The sequence below is a fragment of the Amaranthus tricolor genome, chromosome 4, assembly GCF_026212465.1.
Source record: "Amaranthus tricolor cultivar Red isolate AtriRed21 chromosome 4, ASM2621246v1, whole genome shotgun sequence".
NCBI lineage: Eukaryota > Viridiplantae > Streptophyta > Magnoliopsida > Caryophyllales > Amaranthaceae > Amaranthus > Amaranthus tricolor.
In genome coordinates, this window is record NC_080050.1 from 889,837 (window position 1) to 912,505 (window position 22,669).

Below are 22,669 nucleotides of genomic sequence, written 5' to 3' on the forward strand. Positions count from 1 at the left end.
TAGTTATAATAAACAAAATTATATAGTCTAAACTCTAAATATACTTCTACTTCTTTTAACTTTTTAGTTGTTAGGACATATAAAGCTGAAATATGTGAGCTATTGTCTTCTCAAAATAAATTAAATTCATGTTAGAAAAAAGAAAACAAGTATTTAATTATATATTGATAATATTTTAGCAAATGGTTGATAATTAGAGTTAAACATCTAAAATGTATAATTGAAAAATAAAAGAGATTGAGGATAAGTAATTTAATAGGCAAGAAAATCCTTGCAAAATAGAAGACAATTGTATAATGATTTGTAGTGTTTATAAGAGATTACAACATTAAACCCACCCATAAAAGCACAAGCATTCTCACGAAAAACCTCACCTGACTTTCGTAGCTCTCGAATCGCCCAATAATCGGTCTTCACCGAAAAACCAAACCGCAAACCGAATATTCAGCACTCACTTTCACATCGTATATGTAAACTTAGAGCCTTGTAATTTGCAACTGTAAGGATTCTGTAATAGAACAATGCTATGAGTCTAATAACAAAAAGAAGGTAAATTTCATTCCTTTCCCAAGATAAGAATGGGATCACCAACAAGAGTTAAAAGGACCAAAAAGAAGGGAAAAAACAAACATAATACACAACTACATAAAAGTAACTGCAGATGGAGTAAATAACACTGAAAGATTTTACACAATTTAAGCCATTTTTGGAATCGTAAGCAACCTACAAACTGAATAATTCAGAAACCAATATTTCATTGGTTTTAATCGTCTCTGCAACCTACTCAAGCCAACGCAAAACTCCATCGTCTGCAACGGTAGCCAAAACTTCAATTCGGACATCCAAAACGGCCTGAAAAGAGAGGAAAGGCTATCAGAAGGATGAAATGATCTTGAACTATTAAAAGTCTTGGACAAATCATTAAGGATACACCAACATATTAGACTATGAAAGCATGTTCATTCTCCAGGTTGCCCAGCATGGCTTCCTGATCTAGCAAAGTTTGTAAATTCATAATCTCAACTGTCAATCTACTTCTCTTGGTAATTGATGACAGTTTCCTAAACCTTCTTGCTCTAGGAATCTATATCACATGCCTAAATTTCGAAACGGGAAAAGATTTAATGTTATAGCTCCCTCAATCTTCAACCTAAAATGTGGTCTCCCAATGTACACACAGTTTTCACAAACCCTAAACCCGAATCGGCAAGTCCACACTCAATGTAGAGCTCAAAATACCACATAAAGCTAGCTGTATCAGAAACAAGATTCACAGTTACACTCTCTTCTGCATCCAAACTGCCCATTCTATCCAAGCAAAACTGCACTGATGCATCAATTCAAACAGGAATATTAAGCCAGCACCAATTTTACTTGAAGAAACCCATGAGGAGTCCGGCAATCTATCACTATGCTAGTCCAGCAGGTACTTGACTGACGGTTAATATAAAGCAGTTGTCCTTAATATCAAAATTCTTACCGAGTTACTGAGAGATTACTAATAAAGATAGCAGAGCCTCAAAACAAGAGCAAGATCTGGTAAGTGGGAGGATTATTACGAACTTGTAAACATCAATCCTTAAAACAAATGTTGTAAACATCAATCCTTAAAACAAATGTTGTAAACATCAACAGTAGAATTCTGTCCAATTTTTTTAAAACTCCCATTGGATAACTTACCTTGAATAGCTTCGACACTTGCCACATATTTTTCTCATGGTCTCATTGAATGATCAAGGAGTATCAAAGCTATCCAAGGTTAAGAACAATACATAGAAGGCAACAGAAAACTAGAGCCAAGATTTTTTTTAATGTCAAAAAGATACAGCGTGAATTTTACTTTTATGAATGAGTGTATGCAAAAACCAAGAACTAGGACACTGAGTTATAACTTATAAGCGTAGATCTCATGCAATAATGTAAATAAAGTATATTATAAAAAGGACTAGAGGGGAAGATAAAGAAAAAGAATTGGTGGCAAAGAGAGCAGAATCGTAAAATGCAGATGGAAAGGAAGATATATTACCCAATTGTGAGGAATAAATATTCCCCAACCACCCCTTTAGAGTTAATATTTCCTCTAGCTCCAAACATTTTGTTCTCATTGCCACAATTTAATGTTCTTTATGTCCACCTCTAATCACATAATTTTTAAAGTTTTTATTTATTTTCCCCATAAATACATCACTACCATTCCAAACATGCTCTCCCATAGTATTCATTGCATGGTGAAATCCATGTATTTAACAACTGTAAGAAAGTGAAAAAAATACCTGTGTATTTCTACAGTTAACCAGCCTACAATCCTCCAAGGGACCTTCTAATGACCAACTCTCCCATACATCAAAGCTGTGGCTAGCAAATACAAATTCCATCCTTCTATTTATCTGTAAAATCAAAATAACTCGATGAGATGCAACTTGCATCGAAGATTGACAATATAAAATTAACAGCAAGAGACCAACAATACATTATCTCACTAGATAAAAACTTTTCTCCAATAGATCTAACAAAGCAATAACAGATTGCCCAAATGAACAAAAAAAGAGGGTAATATAAGCAATTAAAAAGCGATTAAACAAGACCATATCACCAGACAACTAAAAAAGTAACCCTTTTAGGTATCACAAAAACCAATATGATTTACACATTGATATCTTGCTATGACCCATTTAAAAACACAATAAGTTCACCGTCAATAATTGTGTTCACAGAACTTAGACTTAGTTAATAGTCTATTTGTCTCCGAGTGTTTGCCATGTTGAACAACTACAACTCATAAAAGATGGGCCATGTAGATAAAACTCTCATGACAAAGAATATTTTGTATCACATTGTTTCTTCACCAATTTTGTAAACATAGTAACACAACGAAAGAGAAACTAACACAAACATAAAGTCCCTAAAAAGTTACAATTTATAAATTACCCCACCAGATTATGACCTTGTAAATTGAACATAAAGTCCCTCGACAGCTGCAATCTCACCTTTATGTGGTTAAATTTGTTGGGCAGAGGGGTCACAGGGTCACCCGGGGGGCGGGTTCGAAAGGGGAAGGGGCAAGGGTGGTTGGGCGTTGGAGGGAGTTTGATAGGGTAGGGTTTTCAAAAGAGGAAGGGGCTGTGGAGGGTGGTTTCAAGGCAAGGTGTTTTCTTTTTATTAATTTTTTTTAAATTATGTTTCTGTTTCTGTTTCATTTTTGTTTGTTTTAGAATAAAAATAGAAAGAAAAGGTATCTGGGTCATTTAGATCTTTCAAGAAAATGTGATGCAAGGTCGGATCTTTAGAAGATAAATTAAAGGCCGAACCTTTGAAAGATAACCACATAAAGGTGGGACTTTTAGAGTCAAATTTTCCTTTAAAAAATGATGAGCAAAATCCTCTTTCATTCCTACTCCTAGCTCCTTTCTTTCATCACAATCTATATTTTATTTATAGGATAAAAATCCTTTTTTTTCCTTTCAATTAAAAACCTAATATTGTTTCTCCTCTAGAGAACGGTCACATTCCATTAAAAAGAAAAATTGTTGCAAGAAATTCATAATAAATTCAAGTTGCACAAATTTGAAAGTTGTTACAACGGTGTAATATTCTATAATAAACAAGTGAAAACTAGAAGTAAAATGCATTCAAGTCTCAATTTGAAATCCAAAAGTTGTATCAAGAAGAACCATTCGTTGAAATGAACCAAAAATGGCCTCATAATAAATGACATGAACCAGTTGTTGCAACAAATTTGAAATAACTTCAAGTTGCAAAAATTTGAAAGTTGTTGCGACAGTTTAATATTTTATGATGAACAAATGAAATTAGCAGTAAAATGCATTTCAAGTCTCAATTTGAAATCCAAAAGTTGGATCAAGAAGAACCATTCGTCGAAATGAACCAAAAATGGCCTCGTAGATAAATGACATGAAGCAGTTGTCACCCAACTTAAGTACTTCATCAGCATATTTGCCACCTTTGCCACAGCCTAATGTAAAAAGGAAGTTAGAAAATGCAGCGGATCCAGACAGATAAAAAATACCTGCAACAATTTCCCACCAGCTGCAAGCGATCGTAGTCCGATAGTGTCCTGAAAGATCAAAAATAACCTAGTCAACCATGAACACTAAAAGGATTTGGCTGGGCTATTCAGGATCAACCCTTCTATATATTCCGAACAATATCTAGGCAAAAAAAGAAAAATTCACCTTGCTTCCAAAAACAACAAGGAACTGAGCTGCAGGATCTCTTCTGGTTACATTACGCATTGTGTCCAGGAACCAACCACCCCCTTTTACCCTTTGTCTCGAGACATGCAGCATGGAACTGTCCCTTGCATGTAAGGCTATTATACAACCATCTTTAAGTAGATCCTCAGACTTCTTGTTAGCGTTCTTGCCTGATTTCTGAAAAATATCCGATGGCGAATCTTGCACCAGTTCTATTGATGTCTTCCTACTTCTGGAGTCTTCAGGTGAAGCACAACGAGAACCAGAACTATGTGCCTGCTCAGTACCACTCATAGCAGTATCATCTTCCTGCTGTGAAATACTCTCTTTCTCCAAGATATCCTCAGACTTGAGTTGAGACTTTTGGCGAGCATGCCTTTTTTTAGCCTTCTTACTTGATCTACTATGCTTTGTTTCAGATCGAGAAGAGCTATTTGGAGACATAGCTGAAACCTGATGTTGGCTTGGTGAGTCTACTTGTACAGAAGATGTCCTATGGGAACTTTCTGGAACCATGAAGTTATCAATTGTCGGTTGCTCAACAATTGGACTCTGTATCATCCTTTCTCTGTCTGGTTTATCAAATTGTTCATTTTCAAAGGTTATTTCACTTTCCTCATCCTCATCGTCGGAGACAGCATTACTTGGAACAGCTCCATCAAGGAAGTAGCTTTGCAATATAGAGATTGCTTTCTCCCTTATCTCCAGCCATACGTCTTCGCTATAATCTGCACTTCGTGGAAGTACCAACACATTAGGCATCTCCCTGACCTGAAACAATATCATCCCAACTATAATGATCAGAAGAACATAACTACTTACAACCAAAGCACAGAGACCCAAAATCTATTAAACAGTGTCTTCCACGTGGTAACTTCATGCCAGCATTAAAGGTTCAAAAAAAAAACTATTCCACTAGCACACGTGCTTGTTTTGATGCATTCCCTCCAGCTTGGTTCGATTATTTTTATAGGAGGAATGTTCACAAGGTTTGTGGGACTTGAACATAGTTTATGTTGGTTCTCAATGTCACCAGCAAACAGCAATTGTAAACTGAGCTGCAAAAGATGCTAAATGTAGCAACACTTCTTCATGCACTGCGGAGGAACTCATGATAATGAACTTAAATCACATTGCTTTGACGAAGATGGATAAGGACCAACAGAGTTGGAGGGCACCTCACCAAGGAAGCCTTCTTACTTCAATCAGGGTGAAGGTTTATTGGAAAATTCACCTTACCTTAAGATATAGAACGATAACTGCTCTGATTTAGACAGGTCAATAGTAGAAATAGAATGATCATATGAACAATCACCAATTGATGAATTGTGGAAACGATTACCATGATTCAAAACAATACAAGATGATATGGAAAGTTGCAAATGGAACCAGATTTTGGTCGGCAAGTACAACACAGGCAAAGGACAAAAAGATAGTGATAGAACTGTAGAGTAGCAACACAATGACATTATGAAGTTATGTAATGGGTAACTCTCCCCAACTACAATCAAATACAAGCTTGGAGCAAGCATCTGATCAGCTCCTACAACAAGAGATAGCTTGAAAGTTTACCAAATGGTAGACCCATATACAAAGAAAAAAGATTTACATAAAATTTCGGCAAATATCATACAAAACTTATGCATGCCATCATTGAGTGATGTCTTCATTTAAACTCTTGAAGACAAACCATCACAAAACAAAGATAGCCATAACTAGTATATAATTTTAAGTAAGGAAAACAACGCAAAACCACGTAAAACTGATAAAGAAAATGGCATAGTTGCTTAAAAATCACAAAAATAACACTAACCAAAAACATCGGAGTATTTTTTTGATAAGAATGAACATACCCAGGCTTCCATCCACTGTGGTCCTTCAGCACCATCAAGCGCACAACCAGCAAGGGTTCCATCAATCAATAGCTGCTTAACAGCACAATCATCCAAAAGCTGACTGCTTCCAGTATTCACCAAATATGCCCCTACATAACACATATGATTCATCAGTTTCAATATAAAACAAGGGACAGACTATCATTGCACAGATTAGAGTAATACTATGTGAACACTCAGAATACCTGGCTTTATATGCTGCAGGCATTCAGCATTGATAATCTGAACAGTCTCATCAGTCAAAGCACAATGAAGAGAGATTACATCACTTGCAGCCAACAAATCGTTCAACGTCTCCATTCTCCTGGCAGCAGGGGGGAATGTTAAAGATCGGCTTGCTTGCCCCTGCCAGATAAGGAAAAATAACGGACCTTTGTTCAGAAAACAATCCCAGTACCCTTTCAACCACAAGACCCACTACGCACATCAAGAGCCTAAAACTAATCAAAACTTGTCAGCGTGCATCGTAATAATTGATTGACCTTTGGCAATGTAATGGTAGCAGGAGTTTTTATTTACATAGCAAAACGCAAATTCACATCGGTCAATCAAAATAGAACGAGTTTGGTTCACATAATGAGCAAATAAAATCATAGCATTGAATTGAGTCTCACAAATTGAAGACAAAATTTGGATAGCCAAAGAATTCGCCGAAGCAGGTCTCCCAACCCTAAAACTACCTTCTATTGAACTGAATCACATAAACCTTAATTTAAAAAAACAAAGCAATTAACTAAAACACAACTTCAATTTTATAAAAATTAACCCAATACCTTACAAAATTTGCAAATCAATAATTCTTGTAATTCTGACATAGATCAGCACAATGTCACTACAACCAAAAAAAACATCACATTGCAAGTAAACTTGAAACAAATAACCAAAAAGTTCACAACTTTCACCAAATCAACCAATAAGAAACCCACACTTATTAAAATCAAAAATAAAAATACCAGAGAAACATCAAAATAAAGCACATTCATCTTAAAAGTCAGATCCCCAATTCTTAACAATACGGTATTGAAGTTGAACTGAAGTACATTAGTCATTTGAAAACTATCAAATAAAAAAACTTTTAAAAATTCACATACTTCACAAAACAATCAAAAAGTTCACAAATTTCATCAAATCAACCAACAAAAACCCTAATTAATCCAAAATAAAAAACAAAAATACCTGAGAAACATCAAAATAAAGCACATTCATCTTAAAAGACAAACTCCTAGTAGCCAAAGACTTAGCAGAAGCAGATCTCCCAACAATCCCAAGCACTAACCCTCGACACCGTCTCATCCCACGACAAAGTGGTTGCACCGAACCTAACCATCCCGACGACGACAATGAGTGCCTTGACAGCAAATGAGTCCGTCGTAACAAACCAAGAACAAGCGCCATTACAGTATCAGCAATCTCCTCCGATCTAGAAACATCAACATGAACAAGCCGTAACCCTAGATCGGCAGCTAATGCAGAGTCAACAGCACGATCAGCCGAGCCAAGACAAAGCACAAGCTGCCATGGACGAAGACGGCGTTGAGCAGCTCGTGGTAGAAAAGCAAGTGAGTGAAGAAGAACAGCAGCGGCAGACTCAATTCTTCCATCGGCTAATCGGCTTAAGCCGACATGTTCAACAATGGCGATTCCAGAAAGGGAATCTTGTTCTAAAGAATTGTCTTCAACACAATTTAGGGTTACGACTAATGGGATTGGTGATTTGGGCTTGTGTTGGGGTGATGATTTGGGACCTTTGCCGCCGCTTGTGGTGGTGGTAATGGACATTTTTGGGCGGTGAATGGTGGCGGATTTAAAGGATTTTTAAAGTTTCATTTCTTGTTGGAAATAAAATTTCGTAAATGTACTTACTCCTTAGAATGTGGATTACTTTTGGTGGGAATTGGGGGCAATGAGAAAAGGTGAGAAATTTGAGAGAGGACGGGGGGAAACAAACCAAAAAATAATAATAATAATAAAATAAAATAAAAAATAAAATAAAAATATTTCAAATAATAGCATTGAACTTTCATAATTGCGAGTGTAGCATTTTTATAATATTTTTCCACGTGGTAATATTTACTTTATGCACTATCTAACTGTTGTAGCATTTTCCGTTAAATTTTTGGCAATTTTCATTTAATTTACCATTTTGACGCTTTTATCCTTATTAAGTGTTAGTTGTTGTCTTTATAATTTGTCCTAAATCCTTTTTATGCTCTCAAATATTTAATTTACCGTTTTAACGTTTTATTCATCAATGCTCTCAAATGTTGTAACAATTTTGTTTTCATTCAAATTGTTATATTTATAATTTACCCTAGTTAATATATGTATTAGTGCTTGAAATGCTTTATAATCCTAATTAAGTACATTAAGTGAACATTATGCTTATGTTAGTGATTAAGGCACCTTTTGTCAAAAATGTCAACAATTTAAATGAAAACAAAATTGTTACAACATTTGAGAGCGTTGATAAATAAAAAAGTGAATTAAACGTCACATGGTGAATTAAATGTTTAAGAGCATAAAAATGGTTTAAAGCAAATTATAAAGACAACAACCAACACTTAGTAACGGTGGAAACATCAAAATGGTGAATCAAACGGAAATTGCCAAGAATTTAACGGAAAATGCTATGACAGTTATATAGTGCATAAACGGATGCTACCACGTGGAAAAATCTTACAAAAATGCTACCACTCCTGTTTCATGAAAGTTCAATGCTACTATGTGGAATTGCCCATAAAAAATTATTTTAGTTTGGATTAGCGTAAAAATTTATTAAAATAGTAAATATACATGAGTATAGATAATTATTGAGAAATATTTGCTTATAGGTTATTCATCATCATCATTATCATATTCAGAGTATCCCGCTTATAGGTTGTTATATACTAAAATAATGTAGACAAATTTATTATACAAGACTTTTACAGAAATTTAATGTCTGAAATTTCTATCTTATTTCCAACTTTTTTTTAGATTTTCTTTTTTAATTGAATATGATAGCGGTTGGCTAAAATACTGACATTTAAACTCGAAGACGAAATCAATCATTTTTATATATAATGAGAATGAAATTCATATTGTGAGAGTTAAAAAGGAAAAAACATAATTGCTAAGCTAAATAGCTAACCCATGATTTTCAGATGGTGAGTGTTGAGTTACATTATTTTAAAATAATTTATAAAATGTTACTACTATTTTTGTAATAAAATTTAAAGTGTATTTTTAATGAATTTTAATGATAAAACTTCATAAATGCTTTGGTGGTGTTTGCTGATAAAAATTTGAATCAATTTCAATAGTAATTTATCTTTTATATTTTAATTATACAAATATTAACTATATTATCTAAAATAACAGTAAATTTAGAATTTATCATCCATGCAACAATACATACATAATATTATTATTAACTTTGATGTGTTTGATAACTTACTTAAGTACAATATCATTTTCATTAACAATAAGCTTCTGCCTTTTATTATAATTCTATAAATATTTGTTGATTAATACAATTTAAAATTTTGAATGATATTTTAACATCCCATCAAACATTTTCATTTTTTTTTATAAAATCAGTATAACAAGGCATTTGGAATGTTGTATTCTTGTATACTTGAATAAAACATACCATTTCGAGACTAGTTACACATAGGACGTACTCGCTTAAGTTTGTCCTATTTAATTTTGTAAGTAAATAGAAACTTACATATAAATTTTTTAGTTATACATATTCAAGTTAGGTTTTTTTGAATCCGCTTTTATGTATAAAATTTTAATATATGTACTTTAACTTTTCATATTTTTTTAAATGAAAGCCTTAAAGATGTTCAACAATGAAGAACAAATAAAATTTTAATATATGTACTTTAACTTTTCATATTTTTTGAAATGAAAGCCTCAAAGACGTTCAACAATGAAGAACAAATGAAAAATATAATGCAAAGATGAACACAAGTGTTTTATGAGGTATCTTGGATACCTCCCCCTCAAATATAGTTTATTATATTGAATTCAAAATTACAAGTATAATTAACCTTCCCTTATCTTGAGAACAATCTCTCAAGATCACCAGTACTAAAGCAAAGTAAGAACACTCTCAAGTTTCTAACAATGCAATACCCCTCTCAACAATATGTGTGTTTGTGGTGGTCTTTGTTATATGAATGATACTTCCTAGGGATGACAACGGGTCAGATCTGGACTGGGTCCAGGTGGACGCGGATCCAGATCTGTTTTCGGGAACAGAATCCAGATCCGGATCCGGATCCGCGGGTCCAATTTTGCAAGACCCAGATCCATATCCGCAGATACTGCGGATCGGGGTCCAAAACAGGCCTGACTTGTTTTTGCTTTTTTTTTTTTTTTTTTGAATGTGTTGAGATTGCAATAAAGCGATATTTATAGGCCAAAGGTCCCTTTAGCCTCATTTCCACCTCAAATGCACCCCGCGAATCTCAGGTATCGATGTAGTCGATATAGCCTAGGTTGCTTAAGGGAAATATGTTAAGCAGCTACCATCTCATACTCTCATTATGCCTCACACATAGATGCATACACAACATGAAATTAAAAGGCTAATGTGTTCATAAAGCATGTGCGGTTAGATGATTTAAGCCAAAACTCTAACCCTTTCTCTTCGTTATCTCTCTATTTTGAATTACATGAAAACGAGTATCAACTACAAAAAAACAAAAGATACCAGGGAGATAATAGCTCTACCTTAGATGGAGAGCAATAAAATGCTTGCCCATGGCCCTCATTCTTTGTACCAGCAATTTGCCCATGTCAAGTATGGGACTAGTGAACTTTAATGCATGGTAATTAACTGGGAGTCTGGGAACTGGGGCAGGGGCTTGCGTGAGGGAACTGGGGTCAACTGGTCTGGAAAATGCGTGAGAGTGAGGTAGTGAGGGAAGGGAAGGGAACTGAGGGTCTGAGGTATTTTTAATATATATTTTTCTCAGATCCGGATCCGGACCCGTGAAATTAAAACGGATCCGGATCCAACACGGATCCAACGGGTCCAATTTTTTAGGACCCAGATCCGTGAAAACGGATACGGATCCACGGATCCGGGTCGGGTCCAATACCCATTGTCATCCCTAATACTTCCTTTTATAGTAGAAGGTGAGTATCATTCTTAGATACTCTCAATTACTCACCATAAAGCACTTTTAATACCTCAATTCATCATCATCATCATCATCCTATCCAATATATCTTGCTCATAGAAAACTAAGGCCAGGGTCTGAGGAAGGAAAGGCGGCGGCAACTCATACCCATAAAGGAGAGCGCGGCCAAAGGAGTCCCCCGGCTCGAGAAAGATAAAGAGACACGATTACACGTGAAAGATAACATAAAGGCCTATAAAAAGTAGAACCACTACAAAAGGAAAACAAAGAACTACTAGAAAGGAAACGATAAAAGCAAGAGGTTAAGGACACTTAAAGGTAAACTAAAAGGACGTCGGTAATCTGAGACATGGATATGGCGTCTCCAACTGCTCCTATCCCTAGTCAGGTCCGCAAAGAGGTTTAACTCATGCAAGTCAAATCTTATTTTCTCATCCCAAGTTTTCTCGGGTCTTCCTCGACTCCTCTTACCCTCTACTATAATTTTTTCTACCCTCCTCACAAGGGCGTCGAAAGTCTTTCTCTACACATGACCAAACCACCTCAATCTATTTTTGCGCATTTTTCTAGATATAGGGGCTACCCCTAATTTGTTCCTAAACTCTTGGTTCCTAATTCGATCCATCAATGTATGTCCACACATCCACCTAAGCATACGCATTTCTGTAACTTCCATCTTATGTTCGAAAATCTTCTTTACAGGCCAACATTTGGTCCCATATAACAGAGCAGGTCTGATTGTCGCTCGGCAGAATTTTCCTTTTAACTTCCTTGAGAATTTCTTATCACATAGCACTGCGGTGGCTGCTCGCCACTTGAGCTAACCCGCATGTATACGATGATTTACATCCCCGTCAATCTCCCTATCCCTTTGAATGATCGATCCCAATACTTGTACTTGGTTGTACTCTTAACAACTGTTTCATCTATGGACACCTCTGGTTCACCTACCGGTGATGTCCTACTATAGTCACAGCGCAAATACTCGGTCTTCGTACGACTAATGCACAATCCTTTACCTTCTAAAGTTTTCCTCCACTCATCCAATTTGTTACTAACCTCCTCTCTAATTTTTTTGCTACCAGCACTATGTCGTTCGCGAAAAACATGCACCACGATACCGTCTCCCAAATAGATTTAGAAAACTCTTCCATTATGACAGTAAAAATAAAAGGGCTTAGAGCCGATCCCTGATGTAGTCCCACTTTAACCGGAAAAGGCTCTGTTATCCCCACCGGTGTTTGAATGCTAGTCGAAACTCTGTCATACATATCCCGTATGGCTTCAATGTACACTGAAGAAATACCTCTAGCCTTGAGGCTATCCCAGATGACACGTTGTGGTATGCTATCATATGCTTTCTCCAAGTCAATGAACACCATATGCAAATCTTTCTTTCGCTCCCTATATTTCTCCATCAGTCTCCTCAAAACATGAATTGCCTCAATGGTTGACCTCCCTGACATAAAACCGAATTGGTTCTCTCTAATCACCGTTTCCTGTCTAATTCTCCCCTCTATCACTCTTTCCCACAATTTTATTGTGTGGCTTAGAAGTTTGATACCTCTATAGTTGTCGCATACTTACGTATCGCCTTTGTTCTTAAACAGAGGTACTAGTGTGCTATTCCTCCATTCTTTTGGCATCTTATGTGTCCTCAAAATAATATTAAAGAGGTTAGTTAGCCAACAAATGCCCTCTTCTCCTAAACTCCTCCACACCTCAATCGGGATGTTATCTGCCCCGACTGCCTTTGTTCTCCCCATCTTTTTGAGAGCTTCTCTTACTTCTCCTGTGGTAATAACACTCGTTGACCCATATTCCAGTGGTCTTTGGACGTTAAAAAATTGATTATCTGCCTCCTTTGGCCCCCAGACTCATTGAGCAGCTGGGAGAAGTATTGGAGCCATCTGGTTTTGATCTCCTCTTGTCTTAGGAGAATTCGTCCCCCCTCCTCCTTGATGTATTTCACTGCCTCTAAGGTTTGTCGTTGTTTGGCCCTAGTCCTCGCCAACTTAAAAAGCTGCTTCTCCCCCTCTTTGGTATCAAGCTTCTGATATAAGTCCTCATAACCACGGTTTTTTTTTCCTTCATTACCGTTTTCTTTGCCGCCCGCTTTGCTTCTTTATAGCTCACTCTCTTTTTCAATCCTATCCTCCTCTTCCGCGCATACCATAAGTTCCTTAAATCTCTTGTTTTTATCTTTTATCTTCTTTTCCACCTCATCGTTCCACCACCATGACTCTTTGAACACTTTTGGTTTACCCGACGACAACCCCAAGGTCTCTTTTGCCACTTTTCTAATGGTTTTTGCCATGTTCACCCACATTTCATTCGCATCCTATGACTGACTTGGGAAGCCCAATAAACTTATCTTGCTTGACAAGGTTGTGACCATATCCCCTTTGAGTCTCCCCCACATGATCTTTCCCTTGGACTTGACCTTCTTTTTTGCGATTTTCTTCCTCATCCTGAAAACCAGTACTAAAAGCCTGTGTTGGGTGGGCATCTCTGTACCCAACACCACATTACAATCCAAGCATGAGGCCCGATCTCCCTTGCGCACTAAGAATAAGTCAACTTGGGTTGCGTACCCGCCGCTCTTATAAGTGGTCAAATGCTCGTCTTTCTTTCTAAAGATCAAGTTTGCTATGACCAAATCTTTTGCTAGTGCAAACTCCAGTAAATTCTTCCCACTCTCATTCCTTGCCCCCAAACTAAACCCCCCGTGTACCGAGTTAAGTTGTCTGCATCTATGCCTATGTGTCCGTTAAAGTCTCCTCCCAAGAAAACTTTCTCATCATCCGGGATAGTTCTCATGAAGTCTCCTAGGTTATCCCAGAACTCGCACTTCACCTGCTCATCGAGCCTAACTTGGGGCCCATACACACTGACAATGGATATGATCTCTTCCCCAACTACTATCCTAACTAGCATAATCCTGTCACTGTACCTCCTTACTTCAACCAATTGCTTCAGGATATCATTAGACACTAGGATGCCAACCCCGTTACGTCTGCCGTCCAAACCTGCATAACACAACTTATATTCCTTTATACCTTTTGTTTTTTTCCCCTTCCACCTAGTCTCTTGAACACATGCTACATGAATCCTATATTTAGAAAGCTCATTTGTCAACTCCAATGTCTTGGCTTCTAGGGTACCTATGTTCCAAGTCCCCACTCTTAGTTCTAGATCCTGCTTACGTTGCCCCTCCTAACCCCTCACCTTGGACCTGAGCTCAGGTGACCATAATTGCTTCCTAACTCTATATTCAGCTACTACAGACTAAGGCAAAAGGTTACAAACAGATCACCAGCAAGGATCAACACAAAAGACAGATATATAAAAAGGAAATACGTAAATAGATAATCAATACGATGAAAGAAAGCTAGAACACTGGGAAACAAACTTTTCGAAAGGTATGAGGACACTCCAAAATATGAAACGGCAAGTACATACACAAAACAACCAAAAGACAGATCTTCCAAACCTAGCACACCAAATAATATTGAAAATAAGCAGGTAAATAAAACACTAAAGCAAGAGATGCACAAAAATTACTTAGAGATGTAATATACGTAAAGAAGATGGAGGTTAAGGACGGGTATCACCTGCACCTCGATTGGGTGGTTACCGGTTTCCTAACGCCGACGATGCTTTCACCTTTACAATGTTTACTTTGCACGACATCCTCTTTCTCCTTCCTCTGTAAACTTACCATAAACGTTACAATAAACAATAGAGTAATGCACCACATTATTGCATAATCACTACAAGTTCTGACCAAAAACAAGATTCAATGTAGTCTACTTGACTACCACTTGATCGAGCCACTACCATGCTCGGTCGAGCAAGCTTCCAGTGAAACTACTGACTTGTTTTGGACATTCTGCTCAAGTGAGCCAACACCGCTCGACCGGTCGAGCTAGGCACTGCTCGCTCGAGCCACTCACAGTTTGCTTCTTTTCATGTTGCTTTGATCAAGCAACTCTCATCAATCGTTCCAAACCTTAAACCACCCATATACAACACATCTTTATCGACCCTCTCCAAAGTACAAGACAAAGCATGTTCGATTAAATGTTTAAAGTTAATGTCATTGTTAAGATTATTGGCACTTGCTTTAATATGTTTTATGAAATATATTTTTATTCGTATAACTTCGCTTTTATAAGTATTAACTGCCGCCTTTTTTCCTGCTCAGACTCTGATCATAGTTCTTATGGACGAGATAAACTGAATACGAATTACAATGATGATGATGAAGAAGCTCGAACATATGCATGATTGCATTTCCAAATCAAGCCTTATTCTAGTTTGTATACCACTATTTTTTTGATAAAATTAGGTTGAAATTATAATTAGCAAGTTCCCATAATAGTATTTCCCAAATTAAGTCTTATTGTAGTTTTTGGAGTAAAGATAATTTATGTAAACACTACTGATCAGAAATTAATTAAGGTTGTTAAAAATACTAAGAAAATCTATTAAGAGACAACAAAGTGACAAAAACCACACATATTAAGTTCTCAATTACATCATTTCACACGGTACTCTTTAGATGAGATGACAGATAATAGCCATTAATAAGATTGCCAACTATGAACTACCACAACTACCAACAACCAAGCAACCACCTATTCCTTCAAATTGACATAAAAAAAAGTCAGCCAAGTGGATAAAGAAAGCAACAGAATGGGATATACTTTAACATCGGATCACATATTTCAATCGGTTCAAAATTGAGTCTTGTATTCACATTGAATTTTTACATAATTGCTAATCCATTTATAGTTGGACAAAATTAAACACGATTAAAAGATCAACTAAATATCAGATTGTCGAGTCTATTTTAAACACTGCTAATTACTAGCATCACCTGATATACCATACATCCACCCCAAATATGCACCAATCGGACTCTCATCTCTTCTTGAATTTCCTACCATAAACATCGTTTTTTAAGAAAAAACTAACAAAATTAACGGCTAATTATTATAGGTGTATTTGGCAAAATAGCGTATGGAAAATTTTAGCTTAATTATTTTGATATAATTAAAAGGTTAGGTGGTCAAAAAGTTAGCTAATTATTATAAGGGTATTTGGCAAAATAGCGTATGGAAAATTTTAGCTTAATTATTTTGATATAATTAAAAGGTTGGGTGGTCAAAAAGCCAGGTAATTATTATAAGGGTATTTGGCAAAATAGCATATGGAAAATTTTAGCTGAGCCAATGCTAATGTTTGGTGATTAGCTAATTAAAATAGCTTATTGTTATGAATAAGCTTTTTTGAACAAGCTGCTCATAGCGGCAAGTTCAAAATAAGTCGATTAAACCAATTAATAAAATCAGCTCGTCAAATCAGCCATTAATCAGCTATCAGCCATTTGTCAAACACCCATAATATTTACTCACTCTTTATCTTGATGAATGACGAGCTTTGGTTGACGAAGAAGAATGAGCTGAAACTGAGCACACATACACGGGAAGACAGATGAAAATATAAAATGATATACGGAATTTAGAACATATTATGTACTCTTGAACAAATGCCAAATTTGCTTTTTCTCTACATAATGAACATATATATGCATACAGCCACAGAAGTTGATCTAAACTTGACAATCTTTACACCACCATCGGAGGCACGATGTTCAACACCACGTCGCAGTTCCAAATCCAGACGACTACACTTTGAATTCTGAAAACTAGTCTAATGACAATCTAAAACCTAACATTGGATGCATCTTTTGTTTTTCTCTTGTAACACTGAGACCAACCAGTTAATTTCACTCAAACCGATCATAAACTCTAATTTACAGGAAAAGCTGCAAGCAGATGGTAGATGTCTTCATTATTTGATTTTATTAACTATACACAACTGTAGTTTTGTACAGTTAATTGCTCCTACATAAACGAGACAACAAGGTTGTTAGAGCTGTATGTTCTAACCCGTTGTCATGGCATCTTAAACTGTTGACATATTCTTTGTTTACTCACATATCGTCTTTTCATAGATCAAGAATGCCTTTGTGTCGTATCAGAAGAATCTCCTCCTAAAGTTTCGTGCGGTGGTTTGATAAGATCGCATTAGTAGTCCAACACCAATACCAATTCCTAAACACATACCTAGGCCGATACCAACACCAACTCTTACTCCAGCATTGAACCAAGTCAGTTGGCCATCTTCCCCCTCATAAACCTCTTCTGGATACCAATTGTGCATCAACTTTCCTTCTGCGTCATACTCATCTTCACTTCCAGTGAGCTGCAATAGCAAACATTCCATTAAAAAATGCCAGAGAACCAAGAATTCAGAAAGAATAATCAATCAAAGATCAAACAGATTTGGTACGGAAATACATAGGTGTCACAAAACACAACACTAAAATTCCAAAGTTTATATTTCAACAGAAGTTCGCAACCATCACATTTGCAGGAGGGTCGGGTAGAGTTCAGAAGATTGGGCCTGGGCAAACTGGTTTTGTTAACTCCGGAACAAGTATATACAAGGCTTTAATGGCTTCCACAGACAAATGTTAGGAGTGCATAAACAATGTCTCATATTCTTTTCCAAAATCGGACAACGAAGATTCAGTAATTGTTGAAGTAAATGTTTCAGAAAGCAAACAAACTGTAGCAAACAATCCCAATGCATTGAAGCCACTCCAGAATGAATCCTGTGATAGCAAGGTGCGGAGGAAGTAGACACATTAATAGCCTATTCTGTAAGGTGTAGGCTCCCCCATACAAACTGCATAAACAGCTTTAAGTTGCATGGACCTAAATTTGCAATGCTGCCCCTAAATTTAGAATATCAAACTCCAATCAAGTTTTACATGAGAATGTATATAATTTAAGGGGCTAGAGACTAAAAACTTGATAGATTTGCTACACACACTAATAGCCTACTCTGTAGGGCGTAAGCTCTCCCATACACAGTTTAAACACTCTGAACAATTACCTCATATCAATCTAAAAATCAAAATTCTAGCCACATGCTAAACAAAATCTAAAACCCAAAACCCTGCATATGACCTAAGGGTGACAGGACTTGTGCTATACTGATTATTACGCAGCAAAATCAGGTGCTGATTTCAGTTTGTCCATAAACCAGAAGTATAGTTGAAGTTAAAAAAAGAATGCACAATTACCAGTTCTACGACATTATTCAGTTGCAACTTGCAACTTGCAACTTGCAACCTTTTAGGTATATAGAGAGCATGTTTCCTAATTGCTCTTCATAAAGCTTATATATCGAAAGAACCGGTTCCATGTCCATCTTCTTCACAAAGTAAAAGGGCACTCCATGAAAAATGAACTACTATGCCCCACTAACAATTTTCTTTGGATAATTTAACTCCAGTTAGAAAAATAAATTATGAAATGATCTAGGACCATCATGTCATTTATAGTCTCTTCCATAAGAAAAAAGGCGAGATGATTGTTTAAGATGTTTGAAAGACCCATCTTGTTGAAAATGTCCTTTGTAAATGGTGGAGACCATAAACAACATGGTGGTCCTAGACCATCCGATAAATTTTCCTAGAGGAAGTTAATACCCAACACACCATCAAAAAAAACTTCATCCTCATTTTTTGATCCTACTAGTACTAACCTCAAATAATTGGTGTTTCTCCCCATCTATTCTACACAATCTAGTGAATATGGACAAAGAGAAGGAAGGGAAGGAAGGTGCAGAATCCATCTTCCAAAATTTGGGTGGGAGAACTTTGTTTTCCATCTAATGGTGAAAAAATAAGAAGGAAAATTCAATCCTCCACTATATTCCCTATCCCTCCCTCTCCTCTCGACTGTTGTAATTTGTAATAAATTTGGTCCAGGCATTCAGGTTATGAGCTTGAGTAAAGATGATGAAATCAACTCATCACAAACCAACACTAATCAGTAATCACAGCAACAATGACAGCATTCAAAATCAAAACCTATTTACAAATTATAGCAATTGATCTATATTTCTTAAAAAGCTACGAATTAAAAACCATTTTTCACGAATTCATACAGCAAAACACCTAACACTATCTGAATCAGAATGTTTTAATCTAAAATCTAATCCATTTGCTTGCTAAGTTAAATATTTTCCTTCAGATACCAATCTTCGTCGTCATTCAATAACATCAATAAATAAACAACACAAAGAAGAAAAATTACAAAGGCAGAACAATTTCATTAATATACTTCATATGACACTAAAGAAGGAGAACATATTGAGTAAATCAAATAACCTGCAATTTCCGTTGTCGCAAACCATTAGCATCAATGATTTTAAAATCCTTCTCGATCTCATCAGAAACCTCAGGAATCGCATCCAAAGTACTGTATCTCGGAGATTTCCTCCTCGGACTAAGATTAATCATCTTCGTCAAAATCACCGGCGCATCCATCCATCTTCCAGCAACATAAACCTCAATTGACGGCGAAGAAATTCCCAATTTCGGCTGAAAAAACGCCGAATCACATTTATGCATCGAGCCTCCATGAAACACATCCATACTCCATTCATTCTCGAACCTTCCTAAAGAACCACAAAGAATCAAATTCTCCTTCTCGTAAACTTCAAACTCCACACCACCAGAGATCCTGACATTGTCGGTGCTAACGTAAGTAACCTCGGATGTTTCTCTATCAATACGATCTCTACGTAGTGTATACGACGCCGTTTCAGAAGCCGGCACACGTGTGCCATTGATTTCAAGACAAACTCCAAGTTGTTCACGAATTTGTTTAAGAATCAAATAATCTGGTACATCGTCTATATCGCATGGTGTTATACGAACGTAAAAGAGTCTGATTTCGAGCCAAATTGACGGTGGCGATTTAGGTGAAGCGGTTGATCCGTTGTTCATCACACGATATACTTTTGGATTTGTAATTGTGAGAGTTGTTGATGGTGATTCCTCGTACGATTGATAAGAATCCATCGAAGAAATCTTAGTGTTTCAGGAGAAATTATTGGATTGAATTGATGAATTGATTGGCATGATTAGGGTTTTGGTCGCGAATTAGGAGAAATTGGTTGAGAGAAAAGGGAGGAAATGAAGACAATGGAAGAAAATGGTTGGAGCTGGTGCCTGGAAGTTTATATGAGGAAACCTTTTGTTTTGTCTCATTTCCTTTTTCTCCTTTATTTTTGGACCATGGATTGGAAAATGACTTTGAATTTGCTCCTAGTAATCTTTCTTTCTTATTATGATTATGACTTTTATGAGTAAATTTGCAAAGCATTTTAGAAATTTACATATGGAATTCAATGGTCGCTGTTTGACAAACGATGGTAGATTATATTAGTTGTTTTAATTGACTTTTTCGATTGGTAGAAAGTATAGATTTTTTATTGACTTTTAAGTTAGTTGTATATGTCATTTATTTGAAGAGGTATTTCATAAAATTATAGATTGATTGTTGACTTTTTATTTGAATCAACAAACCAAATGTCAATGAAAAAAACCAATCAAGTTATTAACATTTTCAGTTTTAAAAATCATTTATCAAACACATTTTTAACGTTTGATCAACTAATAAGCAAAAAATTAATCAAAAAGTCATTTTAAAAGTCATTTACTAAATACCACCACTATTTCGTGTATATGGCCTAGATGTTGAATGATTGTTGATTGCCTTTTAAAAGACATTTACCAAGTCAATCAAAATGTTATTTTAATAATTATTTACCAAATACCAGCTAGCCTAAAAGATGAAACACATTATTGTCAAAGTCTTGTCATGTTTTATTACTTAGATATGATTTATGTAATGTGTCATTTGCTTCTATTATTTGCTCATCGAGCTCAGATTCTCATCCGCAAATGACTGCAATTTTCTAAATCCTAATTATAACTTAAAAAAACAAATTAGTAAAATGATGAAAATATATTTTTACATATTATGTCATGCCGGTATTTAGCAAACAACTGATAGCTGATAACTGGTAGCTGATTACATTGACTGATTTAACTGGTTTGACCAGTTGATTTTGCACCCCTAACTATGAACAGTTTGTTAAAAACCAAATTATTCATATTAATAAGTTGTTTCAATCAGATAATTTGCATAACAATAGAATAGAAAAATTTAACTACTCAACCCTCTATCCATATCAAAATAAATTAAAATAACCTAATAAATTAAAATGGAGTATTTTATTAAACACCCCGTATGATTGTATCTTTGACACAAGTAGAATCTACTCATACCATGACAGCAGAGAAGGGAGCATGGAGATGATTGCATATTGGCGCAAGGAGATGAGTACACGTAGTGAAAGATACATAGTATACTTAAAAGTATAAACGTCACGTAGATGTCTAGATACGTGGGCTCATTAGTATTATTATTAGTATTTATTATTATTATTTTATATTTACCATCTTAAAACTCCGTGCTCTATGAGCAGTATTTTGACTTTTACTTACATTGAGCCTCTACGTGACAAAATATCTGAACTATTCTTGTCTTTTCTACTAATACTCGTTTTTTCCGATGAAAATTACTCTATTATTTTCATTTTAATTTGTCCCATTTATTTTGTATTATTTTTATTTTTAGATGATTCATCACTTATTTTTAATCTCATTTGTATATTTTAACTCTCTTTTAATTTCATTTATATAATTTATTCTCTCTTTTCATTTATTATCACTTTTTTAAAACTTACCCACTTTCTCTTTAATGCAATTCAAAGAGGACAGATGAATACATTCTTAATATAAAGCGAGAAACTTAAAAAAAGTGAGTTAAAGTTATATTTTATGGAAAAGTTGAAGAAACATGTGAATTAGATGAACATGTACGTTCACTATGTGGATGAAAATAAAAAAAGGAGTTTGAGTCACGAACAAAATTACCTTTCTCAAACAAGTGTTTGGCAATTCATTGTTGGATATTACAATTTACGTTTTTAAATTAACTTGTTTGACTAGTTAAAAATGCTAGTTAATTTTGTTGACTTTTAAGTAATATTTAAAATAAGTCAATTATTTTGGAAGATGTTTAGTGAATTAGATATTGGTTTTTAGTTGTTCTAGAGAAAAAGGAACTTAACAAATCAAAATCAAACAAAAAAAACTAACCCATCGAGCCCTTTTTAGGTCAATAAGTCTTGTATGAAACCATTTCATTATGAGATAAGCCTACGTATTAGCTTATTTCTTTAGTTTATTACTTTAGGGTTGTAAGTGATAACTTATGGTTATTAGTGGTCAATCTAAAACTATAAAAAGTTAAAATTTTAAAACAGTAAGAGAACACTATAAAATTATACGTGATCACTTTATGATAGAAACTGTACATAGCACCAATCCAATAGGCCAATAGAGAAGGTCTTATAGTAACACCTATCATTTAAAAATTTATATCTTTATTTTTAACTTAAAAATTAATTTTTCAACTGATATATAAGT

The 22,669-nt window shown here is 35.4% G+C and overlaps 1 protein-coding gene across 1 annotated transcript; it reads right to left on the reverse strand.

The window, feature by feature from the left end:
- Positions 1–264: 264 nt before the first annotated feature.
- Positions 265–20,393, reverse strand: LOC130811361 (C-terminal binding protein AN). Its single transcript, XM_057677639.1, has 10 exons — positions 19,496–20,393; positions 17,300–17,517; positions 13,217–13,233; positions 7,286–7,854; positions 6,295–6,454; positions 6,068–6,198; positions 4,194–4,985; positions 4,028–4,075; positions 2,274–2,387; positions 265–852 (listed from the first exon to the last, which is right to left on the reverse strand). The coding sequence occupies exons 1-10, from the start codon at positions 20,189–20,191 to the stop codon at positions 781–783; spliced, it is 2,817 nt and encodes a 938-aa protein (XP_057533622.1). The 5' UTR covers positions 20,192–20,393; the 3' UTR covers positions 265–780.
- Positions 20,394–22,669: the final 2,276 nt, after the last annotated feature.